This window comes from Rutidosis leptorrhynchoides, unplaced genomic scaffold (assembly GCF_046630445.1).
Source record: "Rutidosis leptorrhynchoides isolate AG116_Rl617_1_P2 unplaced genomic scaffold, CSIRO_AGI_Rlap_v1 contig200, whole genome shotgun sequence".
Lineage (NCBI taxonomy): Eukaryota > Viridiplantae > Streptophyta > Magnoliopsida > Asterales > Asteraceae > Rutidosis > Rutidosis leptorrhynchoides.
Window position 1 is genome coordinate 56,352 of NW_027266449.1, and position 23,601 is coordinate 79,952.

At 33.5% G+C, this 23,601-nt stretch overlaps 2 protein-coding genes across 2 annotated transcripts; both read left to right on the plus strand.

Annotated features, from left to right (window-relative positions):
* The first annotated feature begins 7,162 nt into the window (after nt 1-7,162).
* LOC139881824 (protein SHORT-ROOT-like) lies at nt 7,163-8,423 on the plus strand. Its single transcript, XM_071866231.1, is given in 3 exon segments — nt 7,163-7,403; nt 7,406-7,489; nt 7,492-8,423. Coding segments are annotated over 3 exon segments (1,257 nt in total).
* A 6,971-nt stretch (nt 8,424-15,394) lies between these two features.
* LOC139881825 (uncharacterized) lies at nt 15,395-18,459 on the plus strand. Its single transcript, XM_071866232.1, has 5 exons — nt 15,395-16,297; nt 16,456-16,764; nt 17,141-17,232; nt 17,592-17,854; nt 17,888-18,459. Exons 1-5 carry the CDS (start codon nt 15,395-15,397, stop codon nt 18,457-18,459), a joined length of 2,139 nt encoding a protein of 712 aa, XP_071722333.1.
* Nucleotides 18,460-23,601: the final 5,142 nt, after the last annotated feature.

Below are 23,601 nucleotides of genomic sequence, written 5' to 3' on the forward strand. Positions count from 1 at the left end.
AGTGTGTGCATGTAATTTTGTGTTTAGAAGTTTTCTCAGTTTATGTAATCTAATCTTGTAGATTCTCTTGAAGGAGTACCTTATTATCCTTTGTACAAGCGTGTATCCTCAGCTATAAACCAATGCTTAACTTCTGGGTTCTTTTGTGGGACGTATAGGGATGCCTCTAATCGATGAAGATATTTCCCTGAAATAGAAACATTGGAACGAGTTGATTCTGGATAAGGGCCTGGAATGCTTAAGTGTAAGTCTTTCAGTCATATCATAATCATATGTAATGGTACCGTGGTGTTTACGGTCGGCTTCATTAATTGGTTCATTTTGTTAGATATTGAAGGGAGTACAATTCGAGCTTCACGTTTAGGCTATTATTACTAGGTACTATTCTCTAAGCTGATATTTCATCCTTTGTATCTGTGATTTACTTGCGATCGAATAAAGCTATAAGTTTTCAATCCAAATTGTCTGTCATTTTTCTCAGATGGCTTGAAGACGATAGCAATCTGAGCATCTGATTCAACTGGTAAGAAGAAAAAAATATATGTTCATGTTTGTGAAGTAATCAGATTTCACATTGATTTATGGAAAATCAATTACAATTTGGTTTGTCTTTTTCATGAGTCGGTAGGTTTTGACGCATTCATAGACACTTGTAGGATGCTGGCCTACTAATGTTGTAGCTTTAACTCATCTCTGTAAACTTTTACCAGTTTGTTGATGGTGCTAAAGCTTTCTGCTATGTAACCATAATTTCTTCATCGAAATGACAAAATCATGGTCTCTACTGATTGATTGATCAGTCACTGATCATTTTATTATTACTCATACTTGTTTCCTTTAGAATTGGTGCAGGTGCTACGATTCTCATGAACAAATGCATGCTTCTTCAAGTTGAGGTGATGCTATACCTTGTTCATGCAATCATTTAGGCTTCCACTTTTGCATAGAAAGTTTACGAGATTTATTATTATTTTCCAGTATGCTCGCTGTTATGCATTTTTTTGACATGTTGGAGACAGAGAGGGTCTACTGAAGGCTCTCCCTGGAGTAAACACCATTGAAGGGGGGTACTTTTCCAAAACCTTACTTTTTTTCTTCTTGGCAACAAATAAGGAAACTATGCTTGAAATAAGATATCAATGGTAGTTTTACCACCGGAAACTATTTCAGATTCCTTGTAGTGTTTATTGATGACGAAATGCATCTTAACTTTGCATTATTCGGTGTTGGACCTTTTGCCATCAATGTCACTTTTCTAACTCCTCAGCCCTACATTCCTCTGGCAAGCATACTGTCTGTAAGTAACCTATTATACACTCTTGGATGTCTTTCTACTCATACCTTTATAAGAAGTGATAACTGTCTGGTGTTCTTAATCAAGGGGCTGAGTTATGGAGGTATTCAGAGCCTTCTGGGCCTTGTACATACAATGGGAACAATTTTGGATGCATTACCCCCACCTAGATCTATTCTACTGTCCTCGTTTGTTGTTCCATATAAGCCTAAGGTAAGATATGAATTCTGATGAACCAAGTTCTGTCTTCTATTACTGGAAATTTATATATCCTCAAGTTTTCCATCTATCATAATTTGCACCATCTTTAATTTCTGGATTTTGGACTACATCGTCATTTCACAAAGTTATCACATTTGTTAAGAGCTGTCCACATCGGTTTTACTCTACCCGTTGCATCCTTTTATGTGCAATTTATAGGATTTCTGGAGCCATACATGGATGATGGTCACTCCAAGCGATGGAAGCATTAGATCGGTTCTGAAAAAGTTGTTTTCTCTTCGGTCCCTTATTTCGACCTCATCACGTTGAGGTAGCTTCTAACACAAGTTATCATGTTAAGATATATGTTGTTACATGTTCATCTTTAATATCACCATGAGTATATGATTAGGCTTCATGACTGGATTTAGTGATCTTATCTGATGACTGACGAAATATGTCTGCGTGCTGTTGGGAATAAATGTCGATGACTGTTGATGACTAGATTTTTCTATATCAGTAGTAAATGTTGATGACTGGAATTTTCTATATTGTTAGTAAATGCTGATGGTGTGCTGTGAAATAAGCTACTTTCATTATCTATTTTGTACTGTAAGCTTCTGTATAGAAATAGTTGTATCACGCCATCACGAATAATGTGTTGAGCAAATGCTTGATTTTCACATACTGATCATCTTCAGGAAAAAATGACTGAGAAAGAATTGAAGGCCACAAAAAGGCGAATCCGACAATGAAATCTATCTTGATTGGTGATGATGGCGACAAAGATGAGCAATTTGGCTGTGAAGTGTATAGTTTTCATGTTCTCTTCACATCAAAGAGCCCCTCTCAGGTAGAAATGCTTTCATAAAGTTTGGTTTAAAGTCGGAAGGTTAGCTTCTTTATCCCATATATGGAAACAATATTTGAATGAGACGTCAAAATCAGTCACTCACTTTTGAACATTTCATTTATTTGAACTATTCTCATGGAAATGGATGTCAGAAATTCCAAACCTCTTATCATGGATTCGTTTAGTCCCAAAAAAAGACACCAGCTAAAGACAATGTTGTTTCCTCTGCTTTTTATCCATTCTCTTCTGCATTGTGTACGTGTCTTACAATTTCTTATTTCTGTTATTTCTTTCTGTACTATTTATCAGCAGTATTTGTGGCTTTGATCAATGATGAATCATCGGATGTTTCGGAATCTTTGGATAGTTTCCTTCACTCAATCGATTCGAGCAGCTAGCATGTAACTTCTGCAAGAAGCTACATAACTATATTCCATCTTCGGACAAAGCGTATCTGTTTTTTCTTGGTTCTGAAAAGTCGTATAGCGCGAAGCGTCATAAATATAGTGCCAAAAACTTGCCTCCTGCTATAACATGAGGCTTTACAATCAACTGCCAGTAAAAATAAAATATGTGACAATTTTTAATATCTATAACTTTTATGGTTAAGGGCGTGTTTGATTCTCGTTTTTCTATTTTTTTAACTAAAAATTCATAATTTTATCTTAGAATATAAAATATATATATTATATTTTATTATCCTATAATATTATATTACTATTGATAATATATGTATGTGTTTGAAATTTTTTTCTTTTAGGGCTCGTTTGACACATCCGATAAAATCCGCTAAAAGAGTTTAATAAATGATGTTTACTGGAATGGTATTTCTTTTCTTCATAAAGTTGAAGTTAAATGAAATTCCTTCATGCGCGATTTTTGGTGTTTTGTCTTTGGAATTAAAGAATTTGTAGAAGTATCGTCAAGGCAAAGACAAGCAAAATGGCTCCAATATTGAGATAATGGTGACAAAGGCAAATGATATTATTTATACTTACTATCATAAAATTATTTATTGAGTGTCAATCAAACGTGGCCTAATAATTGAGGCGTTTCTTCCTACTTATAGAAAGTTATGGGCTCAAAAGAATTCGACAACTTAGTTAGTGGAGTCATGTTATATCGATCACTCACCAAAGGTACACTTCCTTTTCAGCTTTTGGTGGAAATATGTTATGGATACCGTTATTGTTTTTTCCTTTTCTATATATTCTGTTAATACATGATTTTTAAATATTTTTAGATTCATTTAATAAAAAATATATTTATTTATTAATATTAATTAAATTCATTTCATTTGAATATAAGTAAAAAAGCTAAAAATTCATATATTATCAGATAGAAGAAATATTTTTTAAAAATATATATATCTCTATTATGAGATTATTATATTTTCCTTTTGCTTAGAATTATTTTTACATATGTCTACACTATCATACTCTAATTTTTAAAATGATCCCTTCATAATCTGTACCTATTTTTATTTAAGAATTCATCTGATCGATCAAACCCCGACACCATTCACTCTGATTTATTTGACGATATTACCATGGATGCATGTACCTTACCACAATAGATCATATCTTCGGCACATGAACTTTTTTTTCTTTTTTCGACCAAACGAAATGTCGAAAACTAAAATGATGCATGCAATTATAAAATTGTTGTAGAGAGTGTTTCATAATGCACACTCAAAAGGTCTTGCCAAATGTCCTTGGATACAAATATTTTTGTTCGTACCTTTTTGTTTGCAAGTTGGCATCCAGTTCCATATATTGGATAATTGCAAATCTAGAAAATATAGCAAATTTAAAAGGTGGTTTTTACATATATATATATATATATATATGCTTGTTATGTCTTTTGGTCTAAGCAAATATTTTGGTAATTAATTAGCTCTCCATAACTTGATTTGAATCGGATCTATGAATGAGTATAACTTTCTTAGCAATAAGACTCGATGAATAAGTAGGTATTTCTTTAGGTTTGTATCTCCGGACTTATCCTTTTTCTTATAGAAAAAAAGTATAGTATCATCGTATGCGTCACAAATTATCCCAATCGCCAGTTGAACCTAACAAGAAAGAAGCAGTCCTGCGATGAATACACCAATACGACCAAGATCCCTACTAGACTCTTCACGAAGAATACGGAAAAATCTTCTACGAGGCATTCCACCAAGATCACTGATGTGTTCAACATCCCCAGGACGACATAACCTGATCATCAAAGTAGGTATAGTATCATAGGGAAAAAAAATGCATGCATTTAACCTAAGGATTAAATATAGCATATAAGTGGTGTGGTTCTCCAACCTTTGTCTTCTTTTCCCATCTGCACTCAAAGAATAAGCTTCTTTTGATACCCTTTTATATATTCTTCAATATTTATATATACTTCGTGATTACAATTAGACTTTACTTTAGACCACTCAAATAATGCAATGATGTGATAGCCTTATATATTATTAAACTTCTTCTTCATTGCAGTTTGGAAATAATACAATTTATCCATTATTTTGATCTACAAAAATAGGTACAGTCAAGAACTTCTCAAACCATAAGGTGGTAAAACTTAGAATTAATAGAAAATTAGGATTTAGTAATATCACAAATTTGAGGGGATAAAATATATATTCCATAACACTACAAAAAGAGAGAATGCATAATAATTAGGGCGAAATAATCACCTGAAAATGGGCCAAACTTGAGATTTAGTTTAAATGGATTAACTTCGTGGCTTTGTTGGGTTTGAAATTGTTATAAGTTTTAAGTTATGTTTGGATCCACCATGCTTGAATATTTATCGATAACAAATCATATAGTTGATTTATGTGTATTGTCTTAATTTTAGAAAGAACATATAATCTCGGTTGGAATTACGAACCCAAGAGATCATTGGATACGACCTCGATATCATCGGACTTCCGGGGTAATACTCAATTTATTTTTTTTAATATGTATATATAATATCAACGGTTAATTATGTTAGTTACTTTATTACTTACCAACCCGTATTACATCACTATACGTTCGGATTCTATCCTATTTGTTTAATTAGGTTGATTAATTGCATGCTAACATTGAGATTATGAAAAAAGAATTTTTCGGGGCCTAAAATGGAAGAGTAAGAAAACAATGCATGCATTTAACCCAAAGGATTAAATATATCATATAAGTGTGCGAGCTCCAACCTTTGTCTTCTTTTCCCATTCCTCACTCAAAGAATAAGCACTTTTTGATACCTTTTTAATATATAATATTATTCAATATTTATATATAATTCGCGATTACAATATTTAACAAAGTTTTGCAAATAAAAGTTAAATTAGAATACTCAAATAATGCACTGATGATAGTAACACCCCCTTGAAAGAATTAAACTGCAAGCTGATCTATGTTTTGACTTTGACAATGATGATGCGATCCATTACAATAATATATTGGTGAGTCTTAGCATAAATATATATATATATATATATATTGGTGAGTCTCACCTATTTTTTTCTAATTATGTAATTTCTTTGACAGTAACTAGAACATGATTAATCGTGTATCATGAATGAGACTAGTTGAATAATTCCTAAAAAAACACACGATATCAGTCTGTCAATATAATACCCGAATTAAGAAAACTCTCACTGTGATCATCTTGAAAACATTCTTAGCAATCAATTGAATCCTCAAAGTGGGAAAAACATTCAATAACTTGTTAATTATATGAAATACAACAGAATGAATAATCAAATGATATTAAGCATTCCATACGTATAACAAAAACTAACTTTACAAGTAGGATCAAGAACTTTGTAACTAAATATATAGCTAAAGAGTACATAAGACATATATTATTTGCAAATTTTAATTGAATGCAAAATAATATTTTATTTGGTTAATTAATTTAATTAGACAATTTTAAATAATATATATTGCTTTTATCATCATCTCTTTGTTTGCATTAACAAAAAAATATGTTGTTTGTTTCTTTTCTTTTAGCATTACTCTCGGTTGCTATATGCCTAGCTATGTAAAGATTCCATATATAACCATAACTTTTTTAATCAGGAGGATATATAATGTGTAGTGTTTTATTCCTTGTTAAACCCTCCAATTGAAATATCATTATGCAGATATGGACATAAGGAAAATCAAACAAAATAAAACAAAATTCATCATCGTAATTAAGCAATTTGCACGCCAAAATAATTAACTTTGGTGCGTTGAAATTCTTAGCTCAATTCTTGCAATATCTAATAGGAACTTGACTTGGATGCAGTTTTATTTTATTTTTTATTTTAATACATTACTTTTAATTTTTTGCGATACTTTGTACGTAGCTGATGTAATTAGTATGTAAAATATAATTGTATGTTTTGTCCAACCCATTACTAATCTTGAAATTTATGGGAAACCATTGTTTTTCTTCTCATCATCATATCATAATTATTAATAGAGACAAGTTAATTATCGGATATGACACAAATATAAGCATATAGTCTAGACGACATAAAAGTTTAACTGGCCAAGAAAGACAACGACCTCGTATATTTTAATACATTGACGCTAAATTTGTATAATTATTTCATCATTATGATTTATAGTTGGCCATTTCTAAAACACAAAAATGAAATTAAGTTTTTGCAAAGTAGTTGCCTAAAAGAGAATTCAATTTTATAGATCGAGAGAATTGGGGGGGCCTCCCCAAAACTCATGGACATAACTCTCAATCAACGCACATACAATATTAATAATATTATTAACGCTCACTTCTTCTTCTCCCCCCCTTCCGATCAACTCAAAAATGGTCAAATAGATATGCAAACCGCCAGAAACAACCAATCAACCAGCCGGTCAACATCTGATTCTGGCGAACCTTGCGCATCCTCCACGACAGGCAATAGATGGGCATCGGGGCTACTTCGAGAGTGTGCTAGAGCCATATCTGACAAGGACTCTAGCAAAATTCACCATCTTCTTTGGATGATAAATGAGCTAGCTTCACCTTATGGAGATATTGATCAGAAATTAGCATCTTACTTCTTACAAGCCCTTTTTTGCAGGCAACGGAATCAGGCCAGAGATGCTACAAATCCCTGACTGCCGTCACAGAAAAGAGCCAATCCTTTGATTCAGCCAGGAAATTGATTTGAAGTTCCAAGAGGTTAGTCCTTGGACAACTTTTGGTCATGTAGCTTCTAATGGTGCAATTTTGGAAGCATTAGATGGAGAAACTAAACTTCATATTATTGATATAAGCAACACACTTTGTACTCAATGGCCTACATTGTTTGAATCTTTGGCTACTAGAAATGATGAGACTCCTCATCTAAAACTCACCGTTGTCATAACATCTAATATAGTACTAAAATCAGTCATGAAGGAAATAGGTCAGAGAATGGAGAAATTTGCTAGGTTAATGGGGGTACCATTTGAACTCAATGTAATAAGTGAGTTAAATCACTTGGGAGAGCTTACAAAAGAAAGACTTGGTGTGAAAGAAGATGAAGCTATCGCTATAAATTGCATAGGCGCTTTAAAAAGGGTTGGCGTAGAAGAAAGAGAAGGCTTCATTAGAATGTTCCGATCATTAAACCCTAAAATCGTAACGGTTGTCGAAGATGAAGCTGATTTCTCTAGCTCAAGACATGACTTTGTCAAGTGCTTTGAAGAGTGTCTTAGATTCTACACATTGTATTTTGAGATGCTTGAGGAGAGCTTCTCACTGACAAGCAATGAGAGGTTAATGCTTGAGAGAGAGTGTTCAAGGAGCATAGTTAGGGTTTTAGCATGTGAAGAAGAACAAGGAGTAGACGGCGAAGATCAAGGAGGGGGTGAATGTGAGAGAAGAGAGAGAGGAAGCCAATGGAGTGAGAGACTCAAAGAATCATTTTCTCCACTTAGGTTTAGTGATGATTGTATTGATGATGTAAAAGCTTTGCTTAAGAGATATAAAGCTGGTTGGGGTTTAGGAGATCATGATCCTAGCAAGAATAACAACAACATAATTTCTTCATCAGGAATTTATTTAACATGGAAAGAAGAACCTGTTGTGTGGGCTTCAGCTTGGAAACCCTAGCTAGCTAAACAAAGATCATTGCGACTCAAGCTTTATTGAAGCATGGATATTCTCTCTGTAAGGTATTGGAGTTATTCCAGCAATAATGTTATCTTCTTCTTCTTCACGAACTTATTCTAATAGTCAATTTCACAAATGCATGCATATTCTTTGTGATTGTTTTTTATCTCATGTCCAAACTTTTTCTTTTGCTTTTATTGCTTGGGAGTTTGTGTTGCCTTTTCTTTCCTAATTTTTTACTTCTGGCTTTTAGAACATTGTTCTTGTTTGATGGTGCTTATATTTTCCCTCTCTTTTTTTTTTCGATTTAAATTATAGTTCTGTAGTTTCTTTGGATTGCTTTGCTTAGTTTCTTTCTCCTCACTCTTTCATTTGCAAGCTTTATATTGCAGTGTAATGAAATAAAATCTTCATTTTTATATATATTATACATATATATGCAATAATTTCCAGAAAATAGAAAATTATTTTATCTCTCTTATTCTTCAAGAAACGAGAGAGGTTGAGCTCCATGGGAGCACTAGAAGAATAAGGCATGTCGGCTAGAATATTTTGCAAAATTGATGTATTGATCTACTTGTAATCTTAATCGTGTCGATCTAAAAAAAAAAAGTTGGATGGCATGTGACCTAACTATTATTCGAGTGGACAAATTAATTAATGTGACTTAAAACTACGAATTGGATCTTGGGTCACATTGAAAGTTTAGAAGTTTCTCAAACGAGTTTAGCATCTTTATATTTATAAGTTTCTTCATAAGATGGCATCTAGAGTACCGATATGATTTGATTTCTTTTGTGCAAATTGATAGGGTTGGAATATCATAATGATATAATAAGTATATATGCATGCATCACAAATTGAATTGAAAATAACCGCTACTTTCGTCTCACAATACATATAATATTTTGTATTTTAAATACTTAAAAATATAAATATATTTAATTGAAAATTATTGACTAGATACATTATATTTTGATGAACCTGAATATATAAAATATCATAAGACGGAAAGAATAAATAATAATATATATTGAAAACTATTCATCAACAAAGTAGAACATTAGGAAGAGACCTTGGTGGGAAACAGAAAATGCACCATCTATATACCATGTTTGCCTTTTTGTCTGGTGATATGAATAGCATATTTTTGTCGATCGTTCGATTAATTACTGAAACTCATGTGTTATGACTTTAAGGCAACAACACATAGTGGGAAACAACTTTTTTAGGTTTAGAGCAAAACGCTAGAAGACAGGACTGGTCAATTTCCATTTTTCTTAGTTTATTTTCCTGTGTTATCATCTCAATAGACAATAATGTATCGTAAGATTAATAATCCTAATTAGGAATTTAGGATAGTCTTACTAATTATATAGCTAGCACCTTTTTTTTTCAGGTCAATTTCAACGACGTTTTATCGGAAATACAGCCAATTAGGATCATCCTATGCCAAACTAAATTCCAACTTAATTAATTATCATCTCGATTTTGCCGTTCTTGTTTCTGTTTATCTGATATCATTGAATTGGATTTATGATTTCAGTTTTGAGATTCTAATATTGGTTTAGTGGGGAAAAAATTACAAAGAAGAAAAACATATATATAAAGCTGATTTCTGTTCAGTATAGCTTAAAATTACATTAAAACCCCAATCCTTCCCACTATAGTCGAGTTTACGAGCTAGTTCGGAGATGGATAAGGAAAATGAAAAGTCCCCAAACCGTAACTCGAAACATGGAGAGGAGGAGATTCCCGCTATTGTCGAGTTTATGAGCTATTTTGGAGTTGGATGAGGAAAATAAAAAGTGCTCAAACCCTAACTCGAATCATGGGAGGAGGAGGATTTTGACCTCCATCTGGGCGTTGCACATTAAATTGCATATTTACACTATTGTTGTTTGTGTTCAAAGAAATCGTGTGGCGCTAGCTTAGGTTCATTGAACTTGGACGTAGTTTCGTCCTTCTACGAAATTCATGCGTTTTCTTATGCGACACATCTTGATTTGTTGGTAGTTCGATTTCATCGCTCATTGCTTTCGTCAAGTGGAAATCTATAGTGTACTCCGCCACTCATGACGAATAGAAAAGACTTTTGGCGTGCAGTCAAAATATACCGCTTTTCACTGTTTTACTACTAATTATGAGCTTTGGAGATGGATAAGGACAATTGAATCATTTTAAAGGGGGAAAACGGCTAATTAATCATCCAAAGCAACAAAACTTGTCTTCTAAACTTGTTTCTTTTCATTGATTTACCGGTCTACCTAAAAGATGGCACTAAGCTTATATTCGCAAGGGGTTAATATCACTACCCGCTCTGATATCATATTAAATAATTATTACTACCCGCTCTTATATCATATTAATATTACTATCTCCGTCAGATGCAAATTTTTACATATAAATTTATATTGAAACAAAAAAAGTAAATAAATAAGATTAATATTTAACTCGTCTCAAAAGCTAGCTCAATGATGAAATACTAACTTTCATTTTATAACAAAGCTAGTTAATTGCAAGATTCCTAACCAATGCGGTATATATACATACATTATTTCAATCATCCGTGTGCAGACTATTGTGTACCCAAATGGTTAACTGCTTACATTGTCATGTAACATGGTCTCTTGAAACTTGTAATAGGATTAAAATGTATTTTCACAACTTCAAAAAAAAATTAAAAAAAAAAAATTAAGTATCTTCATAATAATAATATATTTAGATTTTTCTTTTCTAGTTTATCTGGATTTTTCTTCTCCCCCGTATGCCGCTCCCTTGAACTCTGCTTGTCTAGTTCATAAGAATGATCCGGTTAGGACAATCATTTTGTGGCGAAGATACACATAGATCTTCTTACACGTCAAAATAGTGAAAATACGAGTTATATATAAGAAACGACTTTTCTTGTTCGATTATCGAATTCAGCTCTCATACTCCTTTTGGGAATATCTTAATCCATTATCTGTTATAAGAACTTATTTTGAGATGAAATCTTTAATAATATTCCAGTTTGAGATTGTTTGTGCTAGTTTGTATCCTTGTTTCTATATTTTTCGAACACTTTTTTGTTTGGAACTCTGGATTTGTCACTCACTACCTTTAAAATCTCGATGAGATCTTTTACAAATTGGCCACTCTGTACTAGCATGTTGCATGTGTATGGTGTGGCTTCCTTTCGTGCTACTATATAGAGCTAGATTTCCCTTTTTGTGTTAAGAATAATAAAACTCCGTCTTCAATTTTTCTATTTATTTTAAATGTAAAAATTGACTAGTATTTTAGGATGGAAGTAATATTATTCATGCTTGAAAGCTAGGAACACATAATGCTCGAGTTAAATGTTGTTTCATGCTCAAGTCATCCATTTTTTATATAGTATGTCATGGTCTGATTACTAAATTCACTATTCTATGAACTCATCAAGTTTATTAGATAAAAAATTAAACGATAAAATCATCCTTATATTTTGCCTAATAAAGTTTAATGAGTTCGACAAATAAGAATTTCGTTTATAATCCTGAGTGATGTCTCAGATCAAAGCCATGGCTGACGTGAGGTCCAAGATTCAAACATTCTGACGTCTGTTATTCCAATATCGGGACGTCATGTCCGTCATTTTAAATTAAACATTTCCCTTTTTCTGGTTTATCTGGAATTCTGCTTTAGTCTAATTTGATCATTTTAGTCCCTAAACTCCTATGACGATCAATTTAGTACACCCTATCGACTCTAAATACTCAGATTTGGGTGACAATTTTACCAGTTCCTAAGTAAACTCTAAGTAATACAGTGTATATTTGGGTTTGGAATTCAGTGTATCTTATTCATTTCACAGATTGTGTGCAGTATATACACACACAAGTACAGAGATACAGTATACGCGTATAGAAATCTTAAGGAAATACTCCGTATAGGACTATTGATACAAAAACTCAAATAATAGATAGAATGCTAAATGGGCTTTGTAATGAAAATGCGCTCGAGTTGGGCCTGTATAGCTGAGTGGGCCTGTATACTCCAAGTAAGCATGTCGAAATTACAGCCACCTAAATGTTTTATGAGTTACGAGGGATAGATTCCGACCTAAAATCTTATGTGGTCTATTATTTATCGTTTCGTGTCTAAATAATTGAAACGAGATATTGATTTCACGATTGTCGACTGTGACTTTAAAATACTCGGAGATATTAAAAAGAAGAAAAAGAAACTTCAAAAAGTATGTTTTATGAAAAATGATTTAACTTTTTAAGGCTAAGAAATGGGATTTACAAAACATGCTAGGTAAAAGTCATGCTATTGTTAAATGTAGGTTTTTTTTTTTTTTTCTCGAATCCAATGCCCTGCTTTTAGGTTAAATTAGGTAGAACCATTTTCCCAAAAGAGCATTATTAGGTAATCATTAACACAAGCTAATAAGCATAATAGTTGTCGGCAAAACTATCTTGTTACAAATCATTAGATGGAGGAGTTATCTTCTTCAAGACTTCTTAATTAATGATCTTTTTGAGTCGCATAACTTTTTAGAATTAATTAATTCATGAGTTTAAAGCTCCCTACTAAGAATCCAATATTGTTCTTAGTTTTAACGGTTATGATTTGATTACTAACCAATGTCAAACTCATTTATCATTCATCCTTACTAAATTAATGAAACTTGTTAGAAGGGTCAATTTAATGGCGAAGTACACATTAACCTTCTTACAACAAAATAGTGAAAACATTAATTATCTAGAAAGTGTAGGGATTCTTTTATTTTTCTATAAACGTTAAGTTTTAATAAATTAATACCATCTATTTAAAATTTATAGAAAACGTTCTCCTCGCCTCATATGTTGGAAAGATATTATATTGCTTAGCTTTTGATTTTCTTTTAGCTTGAATTTGATGGTTGTCTATCTGTCTAGCATTTGTGATCACCCGATCAGTGAAAACAATGGCTATATTACACATCATAATTATTTTTTATTGATTTTAAATTATAAAAATATTATTTTCCATTCATAGATGATTGATTCCACGACCTCAAGGGTAAGCACCACTCGGATAATGCTATCTCTTAATTTTAGTGGAAAGTTAAGTTTTTCATGGAAAACGACCTTTCATTTTCTATACAATTATTGCATAGGCTTTCTACAAAAATTTTAAAGCAAAACAAATCCCTTCGGTTTGGATAAAATGTTATTATCAGCAAGGTATGGATATATTTGCAACATTTTTGTATTATGCCGATACAATGTTCGAAACTTGTCTCTTTCATGAGGAAGGAAATATTTCATTTCATCAACAATGAAGCTAATTAATTAATGTATAGTAATGTTTACATAAAAAAAAAATGTATAGTAATGTAAGCATATAAAATTGTATACTATGTTACGTACTCAAAAACTGAAAGTAGATTACAGCCAAATTAACTTTTTTTTTTTTTTTCCTTTTCTTATAGGACAAATTAACTTACTATATGTTCAAAATGAATCTGTTCAAGAATCTTGATATTCTCTCAACTAATGCACTGAATTTTTTTAGATGTGTCATTGGATAATATACTAATAGAGGTATGGCAACGGTCCGGTTTTGAACTGAAATCAAAATCGGAATCAAACCTGGTCTAAATTAAATCGAATTGGGTCTAAATCGAATCGGATCGGTCAACGTACTTTCGGTTTTAGAATCGAATCGAAATTTTTATGATTCCATTCCGATTTTTTTTTTTATATATAAAAATATATGGAGAAATGTAATCGAATCAGAACCGTCTAAAACCAAATCAGAATCATGAATCTAGAAAAATTTATGGTTTTGGTTCAATTTCATAAAGGTAAGAATCGTAAAGCGTCGGTTTTGAACCGAAATCGAACCTCTACCTTATAAGATGACTTGGAGGTTTCTACATTTATGTTTTAAATTAAGGATGACCTGGTGGGCACAATGAATAAATAATAATTATTTAATTTTGTTACATAAAAAATAAAAATGAATAGATTTTTCAAAGAAATGCTAGTAATAAAGAAGGAGAGAAGTTGTACTAGTTGTATTATGTTGGGATGTGACACTTTATCAGTAGCCGACACCCCATTACCTTACCTTTCTTTCCAACTCTTCCTTCCCACATGCATCCATTTCCTTCTATCCATTTATTTAATTATTATTATTATAAAAAAATCATATTATAGGAAAAAAACTTATAATTCACAAATTTTTATATATTTTTTAATTATTTCACACCTCATTTATTTTTTTTATTTTAAATTTTATTTAATCCAAAAAAAAAAAAGCTCTTTACCAATTGTGATGTTTGAGAGTTTGATGAGTCTCAGTCGAATTCCTCAGACCCACAAGCCAAAGTGATTTTCTGAGTTTTGATATGCATATGTATGTGTCAGAGACTGACAGCTATCTCTCCCTGTAAATGTTTATTAATCATGCAATTAACTTATTAAATCAATTATTATTCTTATCTAAATATTTTTAATTAATTTGTTCTCTAATTAGTAGTAGTAGAATTTGTCATGTGACTTCTGTTCTTTTCCTTTCTCTCTTAATTCCAGTTTCAGTCAGTTCTATTTCTCATCCGGGTCGATCGAGTAACTTTTACCTAATTTTTCATTCTTTCAAGCAAAATAACAAACACCTTGTGTGCAATTTGACAACAAATCTCATTTCCCAAGCATTACATTTTTGGGAGTTTTTCGTGTTGCTGCTTAGACTTTCTTAGCAACAAATTATCATCTGGGGTCTAAAGTATTTCCCAAAATTTTCCTTTCTATATTGTATTTTGTAGCCAGTCAAAATCCCATCAAATTTTATTCCTTTGAAGCAAAGAAACGTCCTTTCTTCACTTCCCCTTATTGATTAAATCTCGTGCCTTTGTCGGTTTCAGCTACTATTTCATCAAGATCTCTCGTTTTGAACAGCTCCTTCATCTGGGTTTTCGTTTTTATCTTCAGACTGATGCAGATTAGCTCTTAACAATGGCGAATCTTACACCAGGTGTCCTTTTGAAGCTTTTACAACACATGAACACAGATGTTAAAGTTGCTGGTGAGCACAGGTCATCTCTATTGCAAGTTGTGAGCATAGTTCCAGCTTTGGCTGGAGGTGAGTTATTCCCTAATCAAGGATTTTATCTTAAAGTATCAGATTCATCACATGCCACGTATGTTTCGTTACCTGATGAGCATGATGATTTAATTCTAAGTGATAAGATCCAATTAGGCCAATTTATTCATGTTGAAAGGCTTGAATCTGCTTCACCTGTTCCGATTTTACGCGGTGTTAGGCCGATTCCTGGTAGACACCCTTGTGTAGGGAGCCCTGAAGATATTGTGGCAACTCATTCCTTAGGGTTTCTTAATAATGGCAATGGTTCTTCTTGTTCATCGACGACATCTTTTTCAAAGGCTAATGAAAAGGAGAAGCCTAGATTGAATGTTAGTGTTAAGAATGATCATTTGGATAAGAAAAGTCCGATATTGACTCGATCAAAGTCTCAGTTATCGAAATTGGCTTTGAATGTGGATGTTAAGAGAGAATCATTGGGGAAATTGAAGTCAGGGTTGAATTCCAGGTCGATTCCTTCTTCACCGACTAGCTGTTATTCATTGCCCACTTCGTTCGAAAAGTTTTCCTCTGGGGTCAAGCAGCAGGGAAAAATCAAAACAGCTAAGGTGGGAGCAATGGAGAAGGCGAGTTCCGTTCGTGGGTTGAGTCCTGGAAAGAAAGTACCGGCCATCAAGGCTCTGGTTCAGGGAATTGAGTTTGGGACTAAGGCTTTAAGGAAGAGTTGGGAAGGAAATATCGAAGTGAAGAGCAGGGGCAGTCCAAAAATGAAGCTTAATAAACATGATCTGAAGCCTGACCCTCGGAGTTTTTCTGTAAGTTCAATATACTGTGTCAAACACGATTGAGAACGTTCATAGTTCTTTAATAAGAATGCACTTCCACCAAAAATTTATATATAAACTTCATTGTGGCACATTTTTTATGTGGTATATTAGTCATTCATATGTTCTAATTGAATTGTGTTTGCCAGGCTCCTAGAAAAAGTACATCAAGTGACAAGTTTTCATCTAAAGAAGAGAATAAGGCTCACATATCTGGAAAGTCGTCTAAAGAGGAAAATAAAGTTCAATCATCTTCAAAGAAACTTACAGCTAATGGGGATTTGGATGATCAAGAGAAGCCAAACAAACCTAGAAACACTTCGGGAAAGAAGTCTTCAGGTGAATCGAATAATGGACTCCCAGGAAATCTGGTCAAGGTTTCTATTAATAGTAGGAAATTGACTGATGGAAGCATCTCATGGGCTGCATTACCCTCGTCTCTGGCCAAGCTTGGAAAGGTATGAAGTTGGCCTTTTTGGCAACATTGACAACTTCATTGGCTTTATTGTGGTTAATATGAGCATTCTTCCTGTCGACACATTTTGTTGTCAAGCAAGACGTAGTATACAGTTTTCAACTTCCAGATTTTGTCAAAGCGCTTAATTATAGATTGTGAGTATGGTCAAGAGTTATTTTTGCTCCTATGGATGCATGCATACCTTAGTTAGCTCATTGCTTTCTGTTATTTCTCTGTTCTTGATATGTCCTACTGAATGCATGACGGATCATTTTCTGTCAAGTGGCTAGTCATATTAAGCAGTATAACAGTATTTAGTCTTTTGTGATTTCAGTGTGTGTTTTTCTTATTTTGACTTACTTTTATTATCATTGCAGGAAGTCATGAGGCATAGAGATGCTGCACAAATTGCGGCAATCGAGGCTATGCAAGAGGCCTCTGCCGCCGAGAGCCTATTACGGTGTCTAAGGTCTGTCTTTCGACACAAATGGCAGTTGTGTTAGGTTTTGTTGCTTTCAGGCAATAATCTATTAGCTTTATTTTTAGACCATCATACCACTGTCGAGTGTTTTGCTGAGATGTACACGTAACATTTAAAAGACAAATGTTTAGAAATGCTATTTTCTCTCTAATATTTTCTGCTGCCTAATTTGAGCATTGAACTGAAATAGAAAAGGCAAGATGCATATTTGGAATTTGTTGCATCTGAAACTTTGTGTGTATTTGGTGGTTTTTTTGATCTGCAATCCAAAAATGACAATATAACGTTGGTTTAAGTTCTCTTCCTTCGTATATATGACTTTTTCTTTGTTCTGTTTCCTATTTCAGCATGTATTCAGACCTATCTGCTTCTGCCAAGGAAGATAATCCACAACCAGCTGTGGAGCAGTTTCTAAACCTTCATACGTGCTTGAACAATGCTCGATCTGTTGCCGACTCTCTTTCAAAAATTAATTGGGTCGACTCATCCCCAGATCGTGAAGACTCTCCTTCAGAAGAACAATTAAAACTAACATCAGAGAGACGAAAACAAGCAGCTGTATGGGTCCAAGCAGCTCTATCCACCAATCTTTCATCCTTCTCTGTGTTATGCAATAATAAGGAAACGACATCAAATCTTCCAGCATCTGGTCAAACTCAAAAGAGTATATCTGTCAATCAACCCATGTTACTCTTGGAAAATTCAACCAAGAAACCTCAAGGGAAGACCCGTCCAACAATCGGTTCTAAGCTGGTGGCTACCGGAGCCATAAGGAGAGCAGGAGATGGGCTACTGAGTAATGGTCAAAAGGGTACAGTCGTCCAACCAACACCACCACCACCTGAGTGGTTCAAAGGGAACGGTCTCGAAGAGGCGGTCAACTTGGCGGAGATATTAAGAACAGAGTCCCAAAGTTGGTTCCTGGGATTTGTGGAGAAATTCTTGGATGCTGACGTTGAAGTATCATCTTTGAGCGATAATGGCCAGATAGCTGGGATGTTGACTCAGCTCAAGAGTGTAAATGACTGGTTAGACGAGATTGGTAAGGATGAAGATGAGACGTCCTCGCATGTTTCGGCAGAGACAATCGACAGGCTAAGAAAGAAGATTTACGAGTACCTTCTTACGCACGTCGAATCTGCTGCGGCTGCACTCGGCAGTGGAGGATCACAATCTTTCGCCCAAATTCCGATTACGACGAAAGTGAAAAGGTAGTAGTTATTTGACTCTTGTGCTGTGTAAATAGAAGATATGGGTCCCCATTGGAGATACATGTATATAAGACGGAAAGAAAGCAAGTGACATGAGCTTTTCAGTTTTCTTTGAAATGAATTGTTCGTTCGGATAAATTATACGAAATGAAAACTAGTGTTTAGAATAGGGAAGAAGGTTATCTTTTTTTTATTCATGTTCAATTCTTGTGCAAAATAGGTGTTGATTGTTTTCGGTTTCATCGGCTGGAGAGACCTGGAAAAAAGAAATTAATATCATTGTTATGTTGTGTCATTTAAATATCTTTTTTTTATTCATGTTCAATTCTTGTGCAAAATAGGTGTTGATTGTTTTCGGTTTCATCGTTATGTTCAGATTAAAAATGGAAATGGAAAAAAGAAATTAATATCATTGTTATGTTGTGTCATTTAAATTTTCTAACTTCTTATACAAGTCACAAAATTGATTATTCTTGCTATCACTTAAAGTTTGCAAATGTGGTCCTCAGCTTTTATTATCCTGCAAAGATAATAAAACTACATGTACAAATGGGAACATCAATAGTTAATTCAACAAAGAAATTAAGATTGTGCTTCATTTTCAAGCATTGAACCAACATGTTAAACCAGTGACCTATTATGGTGACAGCTATCAGATGGCGACAAGGGTTGTTGTTTCCATTATCATGTACTACATCGTCTCAAAAAATATATGAGGTCATGCACCACAATACTTTCTTTTTCATGATATATAGTCCTAAAGCTAATCCTACCGGTAATAATATTATTCCTGCTGAAACTTCTCTATCTAGTGGCTCTAGTCCTTGTAGGAAACCCGATTAGTTTATCCTATTATCCATACTTCATAGTCCACTTCTTCCTCTTGTAATCTCTATATATACTGTAAAATATATTTCAATACTACATCCGTATCTAAATACATGCCTCTTTGTTTATATAGACAAAAATACAAGCGGATTTAAGTATATCACGGGAGGGATCGAGGTCCCACCCGTTTTTAAAAAAATTTGGTGATTTTGTATATTATATCGTTTGAAAAATTAAATATATATTTTTGGGTCCTACATGATTCATAAAATCAACCATAATATAATGGTTAAGATTCTAGATGTATAGACTGAAAGTCATCAGTTCTATTCATAAGAGTTATAAGTTTCCAATTTTTTGTTTAAAATATAAATTTTACTGATAAAAGTTAAACATGGGCTCTTGTTAGCCCAAATTGAAGTCAACCCAAATAATTAAAGTCAAAACAAAAGTCATCACTCCTTCCCTAAAGGTCGTTCATTTTTCTTCGAGTAATCAAAATATGTAAAATAAAATTCATCAATTTTTTCGTCTTTTCTTTTTTTAGGTAGCGTGGTACTTTGGTTACATATATAGATAGAAAAAAAAACCGTATTTATTATTAACGATAAAATTAAAATGACCGAGCTAGTTTGCGTTAACTGTTGGATAATCTCCGAGTCCCTAGACCTCCAAGCTAGGTAAAAATCGTAAATATTATCGAATGGATTCATTCACAAACTAACTATCGGGACGAATCACAAAGAACAACAAACCAAAACAATGATGCTAGGATATTCAATAATTAAGGATGATGGCATAAAAATATTTACGTTATATTTTATTTTGACTATTTTTTCTCGGTCCTATCCGAGTTTCATTCCTGGATCCGCCCCTGAACAAAGAGGAGGCATGTGTTTAGAGACGGAGAGAATAACATCATAAAATTATAGTTTCTATACCATTATCATGACAACATTTCAATAGAGATACAGTTAAAACTCTATAAATTAATAATGTCAGTATCGGAGAAATTTATTAATTTAAAGAGTTATTAATTTATCGATAAATTAATAATTATTAATTTAAAAAAATTTTAACCGATTCAACATAATTCATATTTCCGTATAAACTAAGTAATTATACTGTACATACCAAACAAAAAGGTAAATTAGTCTCTATCTCTTAGAATTACGTTGCAACAAATCTTGGGACTCAATAGTTGTACTGTATTCTTACTTGGTGGCAGTGGCTCCAAATAGACTTGAACTTTAAAGAAAAATAGACAATTATTGAATCATATTTCAATAGAGTGTAATATTTTTCCTTTTTAGTTTCTATGAATTATTAATTTATAATTTTTTTGGACCAAAAATTATAAAAAAAATCTCTCGAAAAATTATTATCTTATTATTTTATCGAATTTTTTAATTTTTTATATTGACTCAAATCAGAACCGGACAAATTTATTATTTTAGAGAGTTTATTAATTTATCGAATATTAATTTAAAGAATTTCTACTTAATTGTAGTTCAATTCCAGTCGATTTTGAGTTTTAAAGCTAATTATCACCCACGAGTTTGTAGAGATAATTGTTGTAGTAACTCTGGTCAATTTTACATTTGGAATTAGTACTATCATCCATGCGTTGGTTCGATGACGTAAGAAACCGAAAAAAAATATGCGTTGGTTCGATGATGAAAGAAACCGAAAAAAAAGATAGAAACTATTTTGGGAAAGAAATCATCAGGTGAAACAAATCATGGAGTCCTAGGAAATCTTGTCAAGGTCTATTAATGGTAGAAAATTAATTGGCCGGTGGAGATATCACATGGACCGCACTACCCTCTTCTCTTGCCAAGCATGGAGAAGTAGAGTACCTTTTTGCCAAGATTGACAAATTAATATATAATTCATTGGCTTCATTTTGGTTTATTGGAGCATTTTTCTTCCTGCCAACTCTTTTTATCGTTAGCCAAGATGTAGTATTCATTTGTACTGATTGGAATCGTTTGGTGACAATTGGTGATATTATGCTTCATGCATGGAGTTTAGAGTTCGTTAAGGTTATCGGAAATCTATGGGTTTCATTCATTTCGGCAGATCGGCATACAGTTAAAAAAAAAACAGACTTGTAATTGCTTCTCAAGAAGTTTAGAAATTGAAATTCCAAGTTCTTTCTCCATAGTCGTGGGCGGTAGTTTATTTCAATCGAAGGTTTTATCTATTGAGAATGATGTTATAGATCCTAATTTTATGATTGATCGCATCATGCAACCCTGGCATCACAATTGTGCTTTTGCTATTAATGTAATATCAACCTAATGCTCAAATGTACCTGTTTATGATATTACATAGATTCAAACTTCCGATAAGTACTAGAGAAACTTTCCATACTTCTATTATTTAAAAATGAAGGAAAGAAAAAAGAAGAAGTAAGTTGTCTTCACTTTTGGAGACTTAGAAGTTCAAGGCCACGGACGATATTCTTCCCATTCTCTCCTCCACCTGATCCATCAGTAAGAGAAGTAGTGTTGGGAGTGAATATATTTAACTCACCAGAATCTGAAGTCGATTTGACATTCAAGAATTCGATGCTGTCCTTGTATGGATCGTAGATCATATAGTGTTTACCTGCAATTATCTCGATCAAGAACCCATTTCTCCATTCACCAAGAGCACGTGCTGGAAACAAAAATTTAGAAGTAAATGGAGGAGATGGTTCCAGCCCCTTGTCCTCGTACCACTTGAGCAAATTGAAATCTTTATCTCTGAATTCTTTAACCCATTTATCGCCTTTCAATATCCAAACTTGGATAAGATTTTGTTCATCCAGGAAATATAGTGCAGCCAGTGATCCCTTCCAGGAAGTCAAAAACAATCCGCTGATGATGTGGTCAAGGCATGGGTGAGGAATTTCCGGGTGAGGAATAATAGTGGTCACGAATTCTTCCTTGTGAATGTTGAAGGAGAGTAATTTGATATCAAATCCATCACGTGGAAAGGGAAATGGTAAAGCAACCCAATGCATATAACCGGGAGTGTAGGCTGCCGTAGATGTTAAGTTTGGGACTATACAACTGCTGCTGATACAACTATCTACGGAGATGTCTCGCCAAGAAGAAGACTCGCCAGAACCTATAGTAAGAAGTTGCACGGAATGGATTTTATTTTGGACGATATTTAGTGACAGGAGCTTATGAAGGCCAGATACAAAATCAAAACCAATCCCATAGACTGGATAGGAGGAAACTCGATCCTGTGGTGGTAACTGAATGAATTCTCGGGTAAGAGGGTTCAATAGTATTGGCGATTTCGTCAGATCATTGTATCTATAAAAGAAAAACAATCCTTGATAAATGAAATAGTTGAGATCGAATTCCATAAGGGTGGAGATGTGTGCTATTGGATAGTCGGATAACGGTGTTACGACGTTGTTGTGTTCATCATGATGCACTCCACACATTAGAGAACAACCATTACGATTACCCTTGTCCAAACATGAGAATACTAGTTGTTGTTGTTCATTGCAAGCATTTCCAGGGATATAATGAAATAAGAAATTAGGGTTATAGGAATTAGTAACATTACGCCAAAGATGCGAAACGGAATAACCTATGATCGGAGATTGCCTGCAAGTCAACTTTTTCTCCTTTTCGCGCCGGACATAATCCTTCCATCTCATTTTCTTTGGATTCCCACTTGAGGTCTCCTTTCGATTCCGACTTGAGGAGGCCTTCATCTTCCTACTTTCGGGCCTCAGATTTGGGTTCCGACTACCTCTCGAAGACTGTGGATTCGCCGGCGCCATATTTCTCTTTCGCTCCCGCTATTGATGGTGCAGTACGAAAGAATCGGTTGAAATTGACAGAAAACTTAAAACTCCATACAAAGTTTGGGACTCAATAGGAAAATATCAGGAATGTTAGGGACCTTTAGTTAAATGTTTACATATTTGAATTAAAAATAAATATGGAAGGCTTGTTTATTTATAACTAAAAAGAGTAGAATTCTGAAACCTCGTCGATGTGGGACTGAAGCAAAGTTTCTTGTATGTCAAGAAATGAAAGAGGAGATCCCACCTAGCTAGTTTATGCCTGGATGAAAAGGCATGAGTTAACTTCTGAAAAACTATAAGCTAACTTAAATTATGATTAATTGTGTTCTTAATTTTAATAGTGACTAAACTTGCCAATAACTGTTGCTTGTTTGAGAATCTTCTTCTTATCATGTTCTCTTATGGGAATTTGCTCTCTTATAATGGGATCTCTTACAAAAGACATTAAAGATATCCCTCTGAGCTAGCAGGCAGCTTACCGTGTTCTTGATAGAATCTTCT